Source organism: Hyaena hyaena, unplaced genomic scaffold (assembly GCF_003009895.1).
Source record: "Hyaena hyaena isolate Hyena2069 unplaced genomic scaffold, ASM300989v1 scaffold_240, whole genome shotgun sequence".
In the NCBI taxonomy this organism is placed as follows: domain Eukaryota; kingdom Metazoa; phylum Chordata; class Mammalia; order Carnivora; family Hyaenidae; genus Hyaena; species Hyaena hyaena.
Window position 1 is genome coordinate 254511 of NW_024080873.1, and position 20159 is coordinate 274669.

General features: G+C 37.9%; 1 protein-coding gene across 3 annotated transcripts in view; it reads right to left on the reverse strand.

The window, feature by feature from the left end:
* FOCAD (focadhesin) overlaps positions 1-20159 on the reverse strand; it is a 387127-nt gene that overhangs the window by 90191 nt on the left and 276777 nt on the right. For all 3 annotated transcript variants that reach the window (XM_039244410.1, XM_039244408.1, XM_039244409.1), the window contains exon 21: positions 10946-11067. In XM_039244410.1, coding sequence (XP_039100341.1) covers positions 10946-11067 — 122 coding nt within the window. The remainder of the gene's footprint in view (positions 1-10945; positions 11068-20159) is intronic.

Sequence of the window (20159 nt, forward strand, 5' to 3'; positions counted from 1 at the left end):
ATAGACTGTAGGGGGCAAAGGTCAGAGTGGGAACACCTCCTCACAGGCTACTGGAATGATGCAGGTATGAGAGAACCGTGGGTCAGAGGTGTGTCAGCAACACAGCAGGATAACAGCTTTCCTACTCACCCCGAGTAAAATGCCAGTACGTAAAATGTCAATACATATAACAGAAAATAAGTAAAACTTGTCACAATGAAGTGAGGACGAATGCTGGGGACTTGGTGTTTGGCCCTTCTGCTCATCAGATCCTATTGGTAAAGGTCCCAGAGACTCTTGAAAACACAGTTTTAACTAGAAGGACATAAAATACATCAGCGGTTGTTGGGAGAAGGTGGGGAGGAAAGGAGCATGGAGGAATTTTTAGGGTGACAGAGCTGCTCGTATTTTGACTATGGTACTGGTTATGTGAACGGGTGCGCTTGTAAAACTTCATAGAACTATGTACTAAGAGACGAGAAGTCTACTGTATGTATATTATACCTCAACACACATAAAAAATTAAAAATACATAGTTTAAAAGTCACTACTCTCAGACTGTAGTAGCTCTCAAAGCCTTTCCTCCCCCTCCCCCATCTATTACTCTGTACACTTGCCATTAGCACTGAAAATCCACTCTTCCTCTTACTGTTCATGTTTCTATCAATATCACACACCAATATCCCAGTCAGCCAGGTTCCAAACTTCTGATTTACTCTGGGCTTTCTTACCCTCAACTCAACAGTCAACTCCACCACTAAAATGTTTGTTCTATTTTTCCATACCTTGGAAAGAGCCCATTGGTGGATGAATGGATAAAGAAGATATGGTATGTATGTGTGTGTGTGTGTGTGTGTGTGTGTACATCTACATACACACAATAGAGTATTACTCAGCCATCAAAAGGAATGAAATCTTGACATTTACAGCTACATGTATGGAACTAGAGGGTATTATGCTAAGTGGAATTAGTCAGAGACTAATATGAAGACACAGAACAGGTGAACATAAGGGAAAGGAAACAAAAATAATATAAAAACAGGGATGGGGGACAAAACATAAGAGACTCTTAAATACAGAGAACAAACAGAAGGTTACTGGAGGGGTTGTAGGAGGGGGGATGGGCTAAATGGGTAAGGGGCATTAAGGAATCTACTCCTGAAATCACTGTTGCACTGTATGCTAACTAACTTGGATGTAAATTTAAAAAATAAAATATTTTTCCATACCTCCTGCTTCACTGGCTTTTTCCTAATTCCTCACTAGCATTCTGAGGCCCCTCACTGATCTCCTAACAGCCGAAAATCTTTCCTCCTTCTAATACATCCTAAACGGTGCTGCTACTCTTACATTAACTCAGAACTTCTTTTCAAAAACCTATGATGGTTCATTAAAGAATAAAGTCCCAACTCTTTTGTACTAGGTTCAAAGCCTTTTAGAATCAAAAGCCCACCATTTACTTTAAGAAATAATTTGTTCTCATGTAAGAACTCTGCTGGCCAAGATCCCCAGCCAATTTCCCCAGATGATTTCCTGCTCCTCTCTTTCATTTAACCTGCATCCTGGCTGAATTGGATCATAAACCAATTCCCAAGTCAGTCCTATACTCTATAAGACTACTTACATGGCATGGAACGCCCTGTCTTCCGCTCATCTCTGCTCCCTGAAATAATTTCTTCCATCTCTAGGCTTCCAGGATGCTACCAACCTCTCCTCTAACATCCAACCGATCTGATCTTAGATTATTGGTATATACACCTTAATCTCATACAATCCTAAGGGCAGAGATCATGTCCAATTCCTCTTGGAATCCCTCGTGTGGACCCATAAGAGTGTTTTGTGTTCAGCTAAGAACCTGCTGAGTTTAATCAGATTTAATGTACAGTATCTGCTTTAAGGCAAAATTCTGTCATGTGAAAACGATATGATCATAAACGAGTAATCACAGAAAATTATGATGTTCAACTTTCAATCACTCTGGAAACAACAGTGTCAGAAAACTTTTTTTTAGTAGACACAGCTAAACTCAAAACACAAGTTGTTGAGGACACGGTTATTTGAAATTTTATAAAAGCATGTCCAAAATGTTCTGGCCAGGAAATTCCAGCTAAAAACAGTCAGTGACCAAGCACAATTTCAAAGTGGGTATTGTATGTTTTATATTTTGAAATTTCCGAACTAAACTTTATTTGTATCATATAAGATCTAATTAGTTATACCTGAAATACTAGCGCAACAGAAAATATCTTGCTTAGAAACAATTCACAAACGTATGGGAATGTTGAGAGAGGAAATTAAAAAAGTGGATCTTGTCTCCTTACTGATAACATGTTTTACCTGAAGCGACTACATGGCCACCTATGAACTTACTGTTCAGAATACTTTGCCCAGAAATTTAATAGTATATTTTGCCTCTTGGGTGCTCTTAACAAATATGATTATGTGTTTGTAAGAAAGCATATATTTTTTTAAAGTGTTTATTTTGAGAGAGTGAGTGAGCAGGAGAGGGGCAGAGAGAGAGGTAAACAGAGAATCCCAAGCAGGCTTCACATGGTCAGTGCAAAGCGTGATGTGGGACTCGAACTCACGAACTGTGAGATCATGACCTGAGCCAAAACCAAGAGTTAGATGCTTAATGGATTGATCCACCCAGGCGCGGCAAGAAAACATCCATTTTAACAGACTTTCATTAAATACTATAGATTGAGTAAGACAGATGTTGGTGAGGTTGTTAGATGGTCAAAATAGAATGAAATAAGGTAGGGTAGCATGTACAAACTTACAGATAAACTAAGTGCTTGCTATTGATTTTAAAACCTTACTTTCACAAAGTAAGTAATTTCCATGTTCCCCAGATGTACATATTATTATCAAAAGAATAAAAGTATTTAACTTCAGTTGCTAAAAATACACACAAACACGGAGCCACTACATTGAGTCTGTGACATGCCCACATTCCTCTCACATTCCCAGAAGAAAAACAATTTGTGCTTAGTGTTCGAGACCCCAAGAGCCACTCAATGTCCCATTGTTTATATAGGAGATATAAGAGCCTTCAATTTTCTGTCAATAGTAATCTTGTTTGCACAAAAATAATTTTGTTGTTCCTGTCTCCTGACAAACAGTGACTGAAGGACAAGAAGGGAGGGCTTGTGGAGGACACATTTTTAAAGTAAAATGACACTCTCTTTGTGGGTGCTTTCTGGACATTTAACAGTCTCTCTCCCCTCCTTCCCTCCCTCATCCCCTCTCTCTTCCACAGTCTCTCTCTCTCTCTCTCTCTCTCTCGCCCTCGCCCCCTCCCCCCCATCAGTATAACATTGGCTTGAAAGCTGACAATTCAATCACATCTCAAGCAACCATTTACTTACTCTGTTATTTAATAGGAGGGGGGGAAACCCAGTTACCATAACAACTCACATCACACGGTAATTACAGAGTCTCTAAAATACAGCAAACCATACTTTTCACAGTGTTTTCTAGGGGAGTGTGTAATAAGCACAGACACCACTTCTCCCAATTATTCAGAATTTCTATCTAATTGTTTCATATTGCATGAATGCTACTGCTACTCCATGTTCTTCATAAGAAATAGGTTTTTAAGTAAGAAGGAACTGAAAGAAAGAGGCAAATGTATTACTTGTAGCTCAAATGATGGGTTATAGCCCACATATTTCTGGGCATCTAGGGGGAAAAATCCATAGAAGGTAGAAATTAATTTACAGGGCAAAAGAAATCAAACGATGATCAATGAGAAAGAAAGAAAGAAAGAAAGAAAGAAAGAAAGAAAGAAAGAGAGAGAGAGAGAGAGAGAGAGAAAGAAAGAAAGAAAGAAAGAAAGAAAGAAGGGAGGGAGGGAAGAAGAGGAGAGAAAGGAAGAAAGAAAAAGGGAGAGAAAGATTGATTTCATTCAGAGTAGTGCTACCAATAAATCCAGATGAGGTTTCTCAGAAATAAAATGAAAAAAGAGCTCATTTAAAAAGAAAAGTAGAAAAAAAGCGCTCATGACCTAATGCAGAGGCAGAAATACGGTTAGGTGGCAGCGGTGAGATGGAGAAAATTTGCATGCGCCCAAAGATGGAGGAAATAATGAAGCGAGACTGTCATGCTCATCCAGGGACAAATCACTATCATCCAATTTAGGTGAGAGTGTCATGTCAGCGTTAGAATTGCCAAAGGATGACAAGGCAGGTGGCAAATTTCAGGGAAGGAAACTGTCATTCACCTTCAGCTTCCTCATCAAGAGGAATCAAGTTCGTCTCAGGATGAGAAAGTGTAGTTTACATCAGAGCAGAGGAAGGGCAGTCACTTGAACTTGGAGAAGCCCTACTAGGTCTGGAATGAATGACCCCTGGTTGTCCCCTGTGCAAAGAAGTGGAGCGAGACGGCCACTTCAGCTATAGACAAATCTAAACAGGACAATGATGACACAGAACTCTTCCTGGGATATCAGGTCAAACTGAAATCATACTTAGATTTGCGAGTCTTCCAAAAGTATCATGGGAGAGTTTCACTTTAAGAAAAGTCAATTAAAAGAATTTTAAGTTTTCAAAAAGACAATACAATCATCTGCAAAAGAATGCATCATAGATTAAATAAGTAGTTAATTTTCCTCTTCTTTCCACAAAAGGAAAGTTCTTGGTTTAATAAACGTAGTTTTTGAGAAATACTGACAATTGCAAAAAGCAAAATGTCATGTCAGAACATCAAGAGCAGAGCATTTGGGACATGTGGGACATGTAGGACATTCAAAACAAAGTCCCTTTACCTATTCATACACACCCACCCACCTACAGGTGCAGGCATCAAGAAGGCCATAGCATATCCTTTAAGTATACGTAATCTCTGGTAGGAAGCAAAAGGCTACCTCTATCTATTCATATAAGTGAATAATGACATAAAGCAGTACATAAGAACTATTCAAATGATAATAATGTCATTTCTTTTTTTTTTAATGTTTTATTTATTTTTGAGAGCGAATGAGCTCAAGCAAGCAGGTGAGGGGCAGAGAGAGGGAGACACAGAATCTGAAGCAGGCTCTGGTTCTGAACTGTCAGCACAGAGCCCGACGTGGGGCTCGAACTCACAAACTGTGAGATCACAAACTCAGCCGAAGTCGGACACTTAACCAAATGAGCTGCCCAGGTGTCCCATAATAATGTCATTTCTTAGTAAGACCTCGATAAATGTTAGCTTCACCATCAATTTAATAACAACACTCTGGAAAAAGGAAACTACCATGCTACATGTACATATGAAGTCTAAGGCACATTCATATTTCAAAAGGATTGGAACCATTAAGTCAACACACGTCTACAATGTGCCAGGAATGCCAGGCACACTGGAACTACACGTGACCAAAACAAACTCCCTGATTTTTTTTTCTTAAATAGTTTATTGTCAAGTTGGTTTCCATATAACACCCAGTGCTCATCCCAACAAGTGCCCTCCTCCATGCCCATCTCCCCCTTCCCCTCTCCCCAACCCCTATCAGCCCTCAGTTTGTTCTCAGCATTCAAGAGTCTCTCATGGACAAACTCCCTGATTTTATAAACTTTACACCTTACAAAGGAGGACAGACACCAAATGTCATATATGCTGAGCCAGCCACAGACCCCTTTCAGGATTAGTGGGAATCAATGGAGAGACTGAGTGAAGAGCCTCATGTATGAAGTAAATTGATTTCAGAGTTAGACACAGTCCTAAAGAAAACTCCAAATCCAGATGGTTTCACTGGAAAATTCTATCAAATATTTAAGGAAAAAATATTTCTTGGGGCAGCATTACACAGCCACAAATCAGGCAGAGATAATACAAGGAAACCACATAATAACATCCTTCATGAGCACAGATACAAAAATCCTTAACAAAATACAATTAGTAAATCAAATTCAGCAATATATAAATAGAATAATACATTATGATTACATGGAGTTTTCCCTAGGAACGAAGATTTGGTTCACTTAGACAAATCAAAATAATTCATCTTATCAACAAATTCAAAAAGTATACAATCCTCTGAACAGATCCAGAAACAAACCACACGACAAAATTCAACATCAGTTGTGACAAAAACTCTCAGCGACAGGATTAAAAGGAAACTGTCGATCTAATAAAGGATGTCTACAAAATCTTTATACAAAAATAAGCTAAATATAGTATCATATTTAATATTAAGACACCCAATGTATCCCCACAAAACTGTGTATGAGATAATGTACGCTTTTACAACTCCAATTCAACACTGCTGGAGGCCCTAGACAGTGAAACAGACAAGAAAAAGAAATGAAAGACACACTGATCAGAAAGAAAAAAATAATAAGACCATCTCTACTCACAGACAATGTTACAGTGAAAAACAAAAAGAAGCTACAAAAATGCAACAAGAAGATATAAGAGGGTTTAGTAAAGTCACAGAAAAGTATCCATTATATGTTCATATACTAGCAGCGAGCAGTTGCAAATTAAGACCAATAAAAAAACACTTTAATTTGAGGCACTAGCATCAAAATACTTAGGGATGTACAATACTCACTAAACATAACCAAATATGCACAAGATTTGTAATAAAAGACTGACCTAAAATAATTGAAAGATATACCCTGTACATGAGTTAAAAGATTCACTATTAGCAAGGTGTCAATTCTCTCGCAAACTGATCTACAGATTCAATACCTTTCTAACCAAAATTACAGCTGGCTTTTTTTGTGGTTTCTCGAAGCTGATTTAAAATTTACAAGGGAAGGCAAAAGGCCTAAGACAGTCAAATTTTAAAACAACAAAATTGGAGGACTCATATTTGATTTCAAGTCTTCTTACAAAGCAACAGTAATTAAGCTGTGTGGTTTTGATTTAAAGCATACACACATAGATCAATGGAACAAAATTGAGTGCAGAAATAGACCCACATGTATGTACAAATGATTTTCCACAAAGGTGCCTTGGTGAAGAAAGGACGGTATATTCAACAAATATAACTCCTACCTTATGAAAAGTTAAGTCACACAGATCGTAGGCTAAAATGTAAGCCATAAACTGTAAGATTTCTTAAAGTAAACACAGGATATCCTCAAGTGATTAATGGATAAAGTATGTATGGTATACTCCTAAACGGAATATTATTAGGCCATAAAAAGGAATAAAGTACTGATACATGTGACAGTAAACATAAACTTTGAAAACACAGTACTAAGTGAAAAAAGTCTGACAAAAAAGACCTATTGTATGATTCCATTTACATGAAATGTTCAAAACAGGCAGATCTATTGAGACAGAAAGAGTCCTAGTGGCTGGTGGAGGCTAGGGAGAGAGGAAAATGGACACTGGCTGCTAATAGGTACAGAATTTCTTTTTGCTATGCTGAAAAAACAGAAAATCTTTGCGGCTTTGGGTTGGAGAGAAAGCAAGACCCATAAATAGAAAAACTTGATAAACTGGAAATCTTTAAAGCTAACAATTTGGCTTTCAAAAGACACTGCCAAGGAAGTAAAAAGACAAGTTTACAGATGCAGTACAAAAAATTTTTTTTTTTTGCAGAACACATTTCTAAGAAAGAATTTATACCAGACTATATAAGGAACTCTCATTTAAACCTGTTTTTTTTTAAATTTTTAAAAATGTTTTATTTATTTCTAGGAGAGAGAGAGACAGACAGTGTGAGCAGGGGAGGGTCAGAGAGAGAGGGAGTCACAGACTGAAACAGGCTCCAGTCAGCACAGAGCCCGACGTGGGGCTCGAACCCACGAACCGCGAGATCATGACCTAAGCGAAAGTCGGACGCTTAACCGACTAAGCCACCCAGGTGCCCCTAAACCTGGTTTTAAAAAAATAGGTAAAACAACACAATACTTCATGGAAGACATGAATGGCAAAAAAATACATGAAAACATGCTCAACATCAACAGTCATTAAGGAAACACAAAACCACAAAAGAAAAACCACTATCCGTGTATGAGAATGGCTAAATTTTAAGAAACTGGTCATACTGAGCGTGGGCAAAGAGGCAGGGCACCTGGAGCTCCCTTCCAGGGCTGGTGTGGACTCAAAATGGGACAGGCACCAGGAAAAGTTTGCTAGTTTCTTATATTCACTTACCAGATGGCTTAGCAATCCCCAGCCTACGTCTTTATTTACTCAAAAAGAAATGAAAACAGATGTCCACACGTACACCTATATGAGAACTGCCTGTAACAGCTTCAGTCATAATTGCCCCAAGCTGGAAACAACCCAAGGGTCCATCAACGGCTGAATAAACCAACTGAAACTCTCACGACAGGCTTTTTAAAAATAAAGACTCAGAAGCAGTGATGAGAAACCCAAGGAAAGTCTGAAGAAACTTCAGCTGTAATAATACCAAAAGGATTGCAACAAAGCAAATTCTAGAGTCATCTTGGGAAGACCCAAAGGTATTTTTTAAATGTTCTCTGCTTAACCTGGGACTAGGTAGGGTAGTTCACAGACCACCCTGAGTCACACTGCTGGCATGAGTTTCAGGCTCCTTAACTGACTAGTTCTGTGATGTCGAGCACATTAGCTGTACCAACCTCGAGGTGTTAATGTAGAGATTAAAGAAACTGATGTATAGGGGCGCCTGGGTGGCTCAGTCAATTAAGTGTCTGACTTCAGCTCAGGTCAAGATTTCACCGTTTGTGAGTTCGAGCCCCTTGTCAAGCTCTGTGCTGACCCTGCAGAGCCTGGAACCTGCTTCTAGTTACGTGTCTCCCTCTTTCTCTGCCCCTCCCCTGCTCACACTCTGTTGCTCTCTCAAAAATGAATAAACATTAAAAAAAAGGAGTTTATATTTATATAAATTGCCATGTGTGTGTGAATATACATATATATGTATATGTATATATATGGCAATTTTTAAATGCCTGAGCTGGTTATTAGCTATTATTATTGCAATTATTATTCTGATTAACCAGGTCTTAAAACCCTTACTATTTGTTGTTGCCTAGTTTGAGAAACTGTATGATTCATTCTCTATCTCTGCCTTTTTTTTTTATTAATGAATTACAGTAAGATGAATCCAAACTAAAATCCTACCGCAGATTTGACAAAATTCTTCCAACTGACTCGTAAAATAATGATTTTCTCGGGGCTCCTGGGTGACTCAGTCAGTTAAGCATCCAACTCTGGATTTTGGCTTAGGTCATGATCTCACAGCTAGTAAATTTGAGTCCCACACTGGGCTCTATGCTGACAGCACAGATCTTACTTGGGATTATCTCTCCCTCTCTCTCTCTCTCTCTCTGCCTCTCCCCTGCTTCTTCCCTCCCTCTTTCTCTTTCTCTTTCAAAATAGACATGAAAATAAATAAAATAAAATAAATTATTTTATCATCTCTTTGAAATTTTCTAGGCATTCTACAACACAAGCAACAAATATTTTAACCCACATGTTTTCTCTGTTCATATCCAAGCCACGCCTCATGAATTCTGATGCCATTTGCTGAATTTACTAGATTGCTTTCTGCTATTCCCTGTATTAACAATTTTTCTTGTTTCTGTTCTGATGATGACTTTTAAAATCAGCTTTCCATTGGCACTTAACACTTTGGGTATCCTTCAGTCTCCCAGGTGCACAGCTTAAAAACACAAAAAGGCACAAAACTCTCCCTTCTTCATAGCAAGTAATAAGATGTTAGGAAAAACAAATCTAGAAATCACCTATGTTCTCTCTTTCATGAAATTAAACCTCTTTTCTTCCTGGATCTTTATTCTTTCCTCAGTTAAGTGAAGACACCGAATTAGACAAAAAAGGCTCTGAACCAAGTATTTACATAATTTCAACTCTAACTGAATATATGAAAGAACACAGGTAGCATAGGATAAATATAGGTCTCTAAACACTGGGTATGCTAACTGGTGGCAACTGGTAGGATGCAGAATATAATCCGATGAAATTTTGTGATGCCAAGATATATAAATTATGCACCAAAATGAGATTTAGTACAGACATCCAGTAGGGGCTCTAATTAATTTTACATCAAACTATTACAAACTTTACAATTTTTATCTTCATTTATAACTGGTATGAAACCTATCATGTCTAAAGTATATAAAATAAACCTCTTTGCTATGACATTTTATTATTCACTTATATATTTTAGTTTACATGCACTGGAATGAGTAACTGTCATAAAATGTTTAAAGACAACACTGAAGTACACATTTCCCACGTGCTCTCCAGCCTCCCTTTTCTCTCTGGTGTGGTTATGATCTGCAATGATCAGACTTTACCTAAATCATCTCATGGCATCACATAACTTTCTCTTAGAAGGGTAGCGTAGAGGCGACTGGTTGGCTCAGTCTGTTAAACATTCAACTCTTGATTTTGGCTCAGGCCATGATCTCATGGTTTGTGAGATTGAGCCACACATCAGGCTCCGTGCTGACAGTGTGAAGCCTGCTTGGGATTCTCTCTTCCTCTCTGCACCTCTGTGACTCGTGCTCTTTCCCTCTCTCTCGAAATAAATACACTTTAAAATTAAATTTCATTAAATTAAAAAATAAAAAGGGTAGCCTAAAAGAAAAATAGAATAAACACTAAAACCAAAGGGTTTTCTCCCCCCTTAAACACTTTTACTTACTGTTCAGTCCCCAAATTCACACTGGTGCCCTACATACTTGCAAAGGATTCAAACTAAGAAAAAGGCAAGACTATTTCTTTAAATAATAAACTAGTATTTATTCTGAACAATAGAAGTTAAACAATGATGAAACAAACCAAATTCATACATCCCACTCCCTAATCACAAGGCTGGGCAATGGGAGAAGCACGCCAGTTTCTTTCAGAAACACATCCAAATATTTTACTAGTCCATTGGGTCAACTATTTTGGTTGCCTTTAAAAGCAACTTGCATTAATTATAAAGAGAAAAAATATTTCTAAATGCACATTAGATTTCATGAGCATAAATGGATGGGGGAAACCCCCAAACATACACAAGCAAGAACCCACCTACCTCATGCACTAGAGCAAGTGAGGTCTGCTTGAAACTTCGCCCTCTACTGGCCATCAGTCGACTCAATGGTTTGCCATCTTTACTTTGGTATGTTGAAATATCATAACAAAATAACATAGCACCTGAAAAAAAAACCCTCATAATAACATTTCTTATGGTAAAATCCATATTCAATCAATCTGGATAGAGATATTTAGAAATTAAAAGAATTTTCTAAGCAAAGGATGATTTTTGACTACTGGTGTCAAAGGAAAGAAAAAACAGAAGAGATGTAAGAAGTTAGCCATTACAATATTCAATACAATATTCACACTCCCAGTTATTTACAAGGCTTATTCATTTATAAATAAGTGAACAGTTTTACAATTTGAGCCTTATTTTAATCTCTACAAGTAACAGTTCACAAAGTTTAAGTTTTTAAGAATAAATTCCAATGAAAGAGAAATGCTTGCAAATATAATCCTTGAGAATTGATATAATCCTTTCGTTTATACCCACAAGTGGATAAGTTTTCCTTCATCCCTACACTCAACATGCATTCACCCTCCCCTTCTTCCTCCTTCCTGTTCCTCTAACCCTTCCTGTCCTCCCCACTCTGGTCAACTAAGTTCTTGAATTGAACTCTCAGTTCTGGCTAACCCCTGGCCCCCCCCGCCCCCCGTCGACTGAAAAGCAAAGATAGGCAGCCAAATGCTAGACCATGAGTGAGAGGAGTCTTGGAAGCTCTCTGGGTAATACTGAGGCAATGAGAAGACACACTCAAGAACTAAGATCATTTAAAATATAAAGATCATTACATTTTAAAACCTCTCTTATTGAAGTTAAGATATGCAACACAGGGAAAGTGCACATTGAGCATACAGCTCAATGAATTCTCACAAACAGCATGTGATCGGCATCCAGATGAAGAAATAAAACATTATCAACACCCCAAAAGCCTTTCTCATGTCTCCTTCCAGTCACTTCCATCCCCACCCCAACGGTAACAGCCTTCTAATGATCATTTTGCCTACTTTGGTACTTTATATAAATGGGATTAGACCGTATATATGCTTTTATATCTGGCTTCTTTGACTCAATAATCATTGCGAGAATCATACACAACATTGGCAGTTTTAGTAGGCTCATTCTTGGGGTGGAATAATACTCCATCATGGGAATGTAACAAAATTGATTTATCCATTTTACTGTCAGTAGGAAAGTGGATAGCTTTCAAGTTGATGGCTACTCACATAATGCTCTTCTGGACATTATAGTATGTCTTTGGGTGATTTCATTTCAGTTTATCCGTAAGAATGAAATGACTAGGTAACACAGGATATGAACGGGTTCCAAACCAGTTTTCCAAAGCAGTCATACGAACTTACATTCCCAGCAGCCATTCTGGTTAGTCCACATATTAACCAATACTTTTTATTTTCCATCTCTTTTCATCTTAGCCATCCTGTTAATGGTATCTTCTTGTGTTTGAATTTGCATTTGACGATGAAGTTGACTATCTACTTGTAAGTTCACTGGACATCTGAATTTCTTCTTCTGGAAAATGTGTTCAATTCTTTTCCCCACTTCCCCCCATTTTTTGAGTGACTTTCTTAACGATTTGCAAAAGCTTCTTGATATAGTCTAAATTGAGCCCTTTATCACAAATATGTATTTGCATTCTGTGGCCTGTTTTTTCACACTCTTAAAGGTAGATTTTGGTTAACACAGGATCTTGATTTTGATATAATTTGTTAGTTTTATAACATGAGACTTTAACTATAGGACCATTTACTGAAAAAGATGGTCTCTTTTCTTCACAGCACTGAGTGTCCCCTGTGTAATAAACCTGGTGACTTTGATACGTGGGTTTGTTTCTGGGTGCTCTATATTCTTTGTTGGTAAATCTGTCTATTCTTGTACCAATGCTACTCTCTCCATATTTTTAAATTTATTTAAAAAATATTTTTGTTTTAATCTTTACAGATTTTTGAGAAAGAGAGAAACAGAGTATGAGCAGAGGAGGGGCAGAGAGAGAGGGAGACATAAAATCTGAAGTAGTCTCCAGATTCTGAGCTGTCAGCACAGAACTTGACATGGGGCTCGAACCCACAAATCGTGAGATCATGACCTGAGGCGAAGTAGGAGGCTCTACAGACTGAGCCACCAGGCGCCCCCACATTCTCAAGTATTGTGGCTTTATGATAGGTCTTGATATCTGGTATTATATATCCTCCTACTTTGTTGCTGCTCTTCAAGATTACTTTGGCTAATTTTGGTCTTTTGCATTTCCACACAAATTTTAGAAGGGGCTTGTCAACTTCCAATATCCTAAGTGGGATACTGCTTGGGACTGGATCGACTCAATCTATTAATTTGAAGATAACTGACATTTTTACAACTTGGTGTCTTCTAGTCCATAAACACTATATATCATTTCACTTACTAGGATTTCTTTAATTTTATTCCATAATATTTTGTAGCTTCCAGGTTAAAGGTTTTACACACTCTGCTAAATTTATCCTAGGTAATTAGTATTTTTCAGTGCTTTGATAAATGGTACAGTCTTTAAATTTTATTTTTGTTATGGTATATGAAAATATATAATTGATTTGCAGGTTAACCTTTGTATGTAATTCAGTAACCTTGCTGAATTCATTTATTAATACTCTTTTTTTCAAGGTTTTTAATTTATCTTGAGAAAGAGAAAGCATGAGCAAGGAGGGGAAGGGCGGGGGGGGGGGGAGGGAGGGAGGGAGGGAGGGAGGGAGGGAGGGAGAGAGAGAGAGTGAGAGAGAGAGAAAGAAAGAGAGAGAGAGAGAGAATATCCCAAGCAGGCTTAGCACTGTCAGCGCAGACCTGACGTGGGGTTCAAGCTAATGAACTACGAGATCATGACCTGAGCCGAAACCAAGGGTCAGACGGTCAACTGACTGAGCCACCCAGGCGCCTCCATTTATTAATCCTAACTAGTTGTAGGTTATTTTGGATTTTCTACATACTACACAATCATCTGCAAATAATGACTATTTAACTGAATAATCACAAATGCCTCTTTTTTTTATTGTTTTAAACTAAGTTTTATGCTCACCATGGGGCTGAAACTCACAACCCCGAGATCAAGAGTCACATGCTCTACTGAGGCAGCCAGGCATCCCACCAATGACTATTTTAATGTCTAGTTCATCATCTGCAAATAATTACTATTTGATTTCTTCCTTTCTAATGCTTATTACTTTTATTTCTTTTTCTTGGCTTATTACATTAGCTACAGTCTTCATTAAAATACTAAATAACAGGGGCACTTGGTGGCTCAGTCGGTTAAGTGTCCAACTTTGACTCAGGTCATGATCTTGCAGTTCATGAGTTTGAGCCCCACATTGGGCTCTGTGCTGCCAGCTCGGAGCCTGGAGCCTGCTTCAGATTCTGTGTCTCCCTCTGTCTGCTCCTCTCCCGTTCACACTCTGTCTTTGTTTCTCTCGCTCTCAAAAGTAAAGAAACATTTAAACAGTTAAAAAAAAAAATACTAATAGTGCTTATAACAAACATCCCTATCTTTTCCCCAATCTCAAGGAGTAAAAGTTTCAATATGTCAGTATTAAGAACAAAAACAATATTGCAGCTGTTCTTTATTAGAATTTAAAAAATGTCCCTTTCGGAGCACCTGGGTGGCTCAGTTGGTTAAGTGTCTGACTCTTAGGTTTGGACTCAAGGTTGGTGAGTTCAAGTTCTGTGTAGGGCTTGCACTGACAGCATGGAGCCTGCTTGGGATTCTCTCTCTATCTCTCTCTGGTCCCCCCACCCCTTTTGAATTCTCTCAAAATAAACAAACATTAAAAAAAAAGTTCCCTTCCATTCATAGTTTAGTGTGAGTCTTTTTTTGTATCATGAATGGGAATAAAACTTTTCAAAGGCTTTTTCTACATCTATTGAGATCATCTGAAGACTGTTCTGCCTTTTTTTTTTATTAATGTACTGAATTATACTGATTTTCAAACACTAAATTAACCCCACTTAATTGTTATGTATTACTCTCTAAGTATTGAATTCAATTTTCTAGTATATTTTTGGGTATTTTTACAACTGTGTTCAAAGGGAGAGATTGGTTAATAGGTTTATAATATTCCCTTCTGGTACTTGGTATCAAGATTATGCTGACTGTATCAAAACTGCTCCCTTTTTCCATTCTCTGTTAGAATTTATGAAAGACCATTATTATTTCTTGATTTCCTATAAGAATTAACTAAGGAAGCCATCTGCACTTCGAGTTTTCTTCGTAGGAAAGTTATTACAGATTTAATTTCTTTCATACATACTGAACTATTCAGATAGTCTATTTCTCCTTCTATCAGTTTTGCAAAATTGTGTATTTTGATGAATTTCTACATCCCATCCTGACTGTGAAACTTATAAAGCTAAAAGTTCTTTATAACATTCTTTTATGGTCTTTTTGAATGCTGTAGGGTCTGAAGAGGTGTCTCCTTTGTTGTTCCTGATTAGAGGTAATATATATTTCTCTATTTTACTGTGTAGACTTACAATGGCTTTATCAATTTTATTAAAGTTTTCCAAGAATCCATTTTTGGCAGTGATTTTCATTATACGTTTTCTATTGTTTTTATTCTTATCTTTATTATTCTTTTCCTTAAGCTTATTTTTGGTTATTCTTGAAATGAAAGCTTAAATCATGATTGTTTTCCTTTCTTATTTTTTAACATATACACTGAAGGAACAAATTTCCATCTAATGCTGCTGTAGCTACATCCCAAGTCATGATGTAGCTTATTTTCATTATGATTCAGTTAAAAATATTTTCTGATTTCCATTTTTATGTTTTCTTTGATCGATCGTTTTTAAGTACATGGTTCAGTTTTGAGGCTACCAGAGACATTCTGGCTATCTTTTTCTTTATTTTTAGCCCAATTCCACCACCATCAGAAGACAGACTCTAAATAACTTCAATGTTTTGAAATTTCTTGAAGTTTATGTCTGTCACATGCTCACTTTGGTAAGTTTCCCAAGTACTGTTAAACAACATAAGAATTCTATCACTGTAAGTTACAATGCTCTATGTCAAATAAAGTTTGTTCACAGTATTATTTTGTAAATTTACTGATTATTTTGGGTCTGCTTTTTCATCAATCTATTAAAAATAGGTTTTAAAGTATCCTACTTCCACTGTAGGCTTGTCTGTTTTTAAAATTTAAATTCCAGTTAGCTAACATACAGTGTAATATGACTTTCAGGTATACAATGTAGTGATTTAACACTTAGATACAACACCTGGTGTGCATCACAACAAGTGCTCTCCTTAATTCCCAACTCCCATAGAACCCATTCCCCAACCCACCTCCCTTCTGGTAGGTGTGTCCATTTTATCTTTTAGTTTCACTAATTTCTCTCATATATTTTGAAATTATGTTATTTTGTGCACACTGATTAGAACTGTGATATTTGCTGGGACACCTGGGTGGCTCAGTCGGTTGAATGTCCGACTTCGGCTCAGGTCATGATCTCACTATTTCCAAGTTCAGGCCCCGCATCGGGCTCGGTGCTGACAGTTGAGAGCCTGGAGCCTGTTTCAGATTCTGTGTCTCCTTCTCCGTCTCTGCCCCTCCCCTACTCATGTGCTGTTTCTCTCTCTCAAAAATAAAAAAGTAAAAATTAAAAAAACCCCAACAACTGTGATATTTTCTTAATGGAGTGATTCTTTATCTCCATGAATTGTCCCCTTCATTTCAAAGTTTCTTCCTTTTTCATGCGTCCAGGACTTTTTCATCATATACTGGGCAGTATACAAAGGAACCACAGGAAAATCTAAATGATATTATTTTTTTTAATCAGAGAGGAGCTGTCCCTCTGATTATGTGTCCACTCTATCCCCTGTCAGGCAGATAGAGTGAAGGACTGATCACGAAATTGAATCAGAGATTGAACTGGGTTAGGCTTGATTATAGCTTTGGCAACAGTCTACTTGAGTTCAACCCTGTTCCTAGGGTATACCTTCCCCAAGACTTTCATCTGACAGCTTCCTCAGTCTCCTCTATACGGAAAGCTTATGAGAGATTCAGATGTGTCAGAGGTTTTCGGCTCAGCTCTTTCACTTCCCATCCCATCAAGCTTCAAAATTTGACAAATATCTTGAGGGAGAAACAGACTATGTGTCGAAGGCCCTGCAAGTCCCCAGGTTTGCCACTCAGGCACCGCATGAATGACAAGATCTCTGTTGGTTTCTCTGGCTCCTGCACCAGCCTCTTGTTAAGGCCAAGCCTGAATTTCAGCCTCCAGCTGAGGGAGAACAAGTTAAGTGCACACAGGTGAAAAGAGCTGTAGATCTTCACTATCAAGTCACTGCTTGTGTGCTTAGTTTTCTGTCTCATTCACCCTGCTCCTCTTCCTTCCCTAAGTACCACTAGACTGAGGTTTCACCCTGCCTCTTAGAAGCACCAGCCTTAATTCTCAGTGCAAACTCAAAATTCAGCCAGATAGCTTATTAGAGAGCGTATTCAGCTTATTAGCTTATTAGCCAGAGTCTTCAGAGAAACAAAACCAGAAACAGGATCTCAATCAATATGATACGATATAAGAATTATATAAGAATTGCGCCTCAAGATTATGGAGGCTAAGCAGTCCCATGATCTTGTTGTCTGTGAGCTGGAGTGACCCAGGAAAGCCGCTGGTGTAATTCAGAGGAGATGGATGTCCTGGCTAAGGAAAGAGCAAGTTCACCCCTTTACTAGTCTGTTTTTCTATTCAGACCATCAATGAACTGGGATACTGCCCACCCACACTGGGGAGGGTGAACTTCTTTATTCAGTCTACTCATTCAAATGCTAACCTCTTCTAGAACCACACTCACAGACATCCAGAAATACTGTGTTACCAGCTACCTGGGTATCACTTAAATCAGTCAAGTTGACACAGAAAAGTAATCATCACATCACTCTAGACCCATGAAACCACTAAAGGCTCCACTGGTTTCTCTATATTCCAAGAAACGTCTTCCTAGGCCAAGCCCCAGTCCTATCCCACAACCCAAATCAGTGACTGTCTTCCATGGGGCAGTGGGGGCAGAGTTCTAAGATGTTCTTTCTCTCCATTCTGTAATTTTAATCTACCCATCTCTGCTTCAATAGTTCTCTGGTGCCTTCAAAATGTAGTTTATCTTGGTCATTTATCCAGTTGTGTCTAAATGTTAGCAGCAGCAGCAGCACTCTGCCATGACCTATCACATCCTTCATGAAAGTGGAAGTTAAATCATTGTATTAGAAACCTATACCTTGGGTCTATCCAACAAGAAGATGTAATTATTGTAAATATTTATGCCCCCAACTTGAAACCACCCAAATATATATGAATTCATCACCAACATAAAGAAACTCATTGATAATAATACAATAATAGTAGGGGACTTTAAGACCCCACTTATGGCAATGGACAGATCTCTGAGTGGAAGATGAATAAGGAAACAACGGCTTTGAATGACACACTGGATCCGATGGATTTAACAAATATATTTACAACATTTCATCCTAAAGCAGCAGAATAGGCATTCTTCTCAAGTCCCTATGGAACATTCTCCAGCCCTCAATAAGAACAAAGAGATCAATATTATACCATGCGTATTTTCAGGTCAAAACGCTATGAAACCTGAAATCCACCACAAGAAAAAAATGGAAAAGTCAACAAATACTTGGAGATTAAAGAACATCCTGCTAAAGAATGAATGGGTTAACCATGAAGTTAAAGAGGAAATTAAAAGTACATGGAAGCCAATGAAAATGGAAACATGACCCTCTAAAACCTCTGGGATACAGCAAAGGCAGTCCTAAGAGGGAAGTATATAGCAATCCTAAAAAAGGAAGAAATGTCTCAAATACACAACCTAACCTTACACCGAAAAGGAGCTGGAAAAAGAACAGCAAATAAAGCCTAAAACCAGCAGAAGAAGGGAAATAATAAGGATTAGAGCAGAAATCAATGATATTGAAATAAAAAAACAGTAGAACAGATCAACAAAACTAGGAGCTGGTTCTTAGAAAGAATCAACAAAATTGATATCCCTCTAGCCAGATTTAGCAAAAGAAAAAGGAAAGGACCCAAATAAATAAAGTCACAAATAAAAGGGGAGAGATCACAACCAACAACTCAGAAATACAAACAATAAGAAGAGTATGATATGAACAATTATATGCCAACAAAATGGGCAATCTGGTAGAAATGGATAAATTCCTAGAAACATTATAAACTACTAAAACTGAAACAGAAAGAAATAGAAAATTTTAAAATACCCATAACCAGTAAAGAAATTGAATCAATAATTAAAAATCTCCCAATAAACAAGAGTCCAAGGCCAGATGGCTTTCCCAGGGAATTCTACCGAACATTTAAAGAGTTAAGACCTATTCTTTTGAAGCTGTTCTAGGAGTGCCTGGGTGGCTTGGTCTGCTGGGTGTCTGACTTCAGCTTAGGTCATGATCTTGAAGTTCGTGGGTTCAAGCTCTGCATTGGGATCTGTGTAGACAGCTCAGAACTTGCAGCCTACTTCAGATTCTGTCTCCCTCTTCCTCTGCCCCTCCCCCACTCACACTCTGTCTCTCTGTCTCAAAAATAAATACACATTAAAAAAATAAATGAAGCTATTCCAAATAAGCAGAAATAGAAGCAAAACTTCCAAACTCATTCTATGAGGCCAGCATTACCTTGATTCCAAAACCAGACAAAGGTCCCACTAAAAAAGACAGATTACAGACCAATTTCCCTGATGAAAATGGATGCAAAAATATTCAACAAGACATTGGTGAATCAAATCCAATAACATATCAAACAAATTACTCACCGTGATCAAGAGAGATTTATTCTTGGGCTGTGGGATAAGAATCACATGATCCTCTCAACAGGTGCAGAAAAAGCATTAAAAAAATGCAGCAAACTTTTGATAAAAATTCTCAAGAAAGTAGGGGTAGAGGAATATATTTCAACATCCTAAGGGCCATATGAGAAAGACCCAAAGCTAATATCATCTTCAATGGGGAAAGACAGAGAGCTTTCCCTCTAAAGTCAGGAACACGACAGAGATGTCCACTCTCACTGCTGCTGTTCAACTAAGTACTGGAAGTCCTAGCCTCAGCAATCAGACAATGAAATGAAATAAAAGGCATCCAAATCAGCAAAGAAGAAGGCAAAATTCCACTCTTCGCAGACGATATGGTGCTCTAGGTAGAAAACCCAAAGG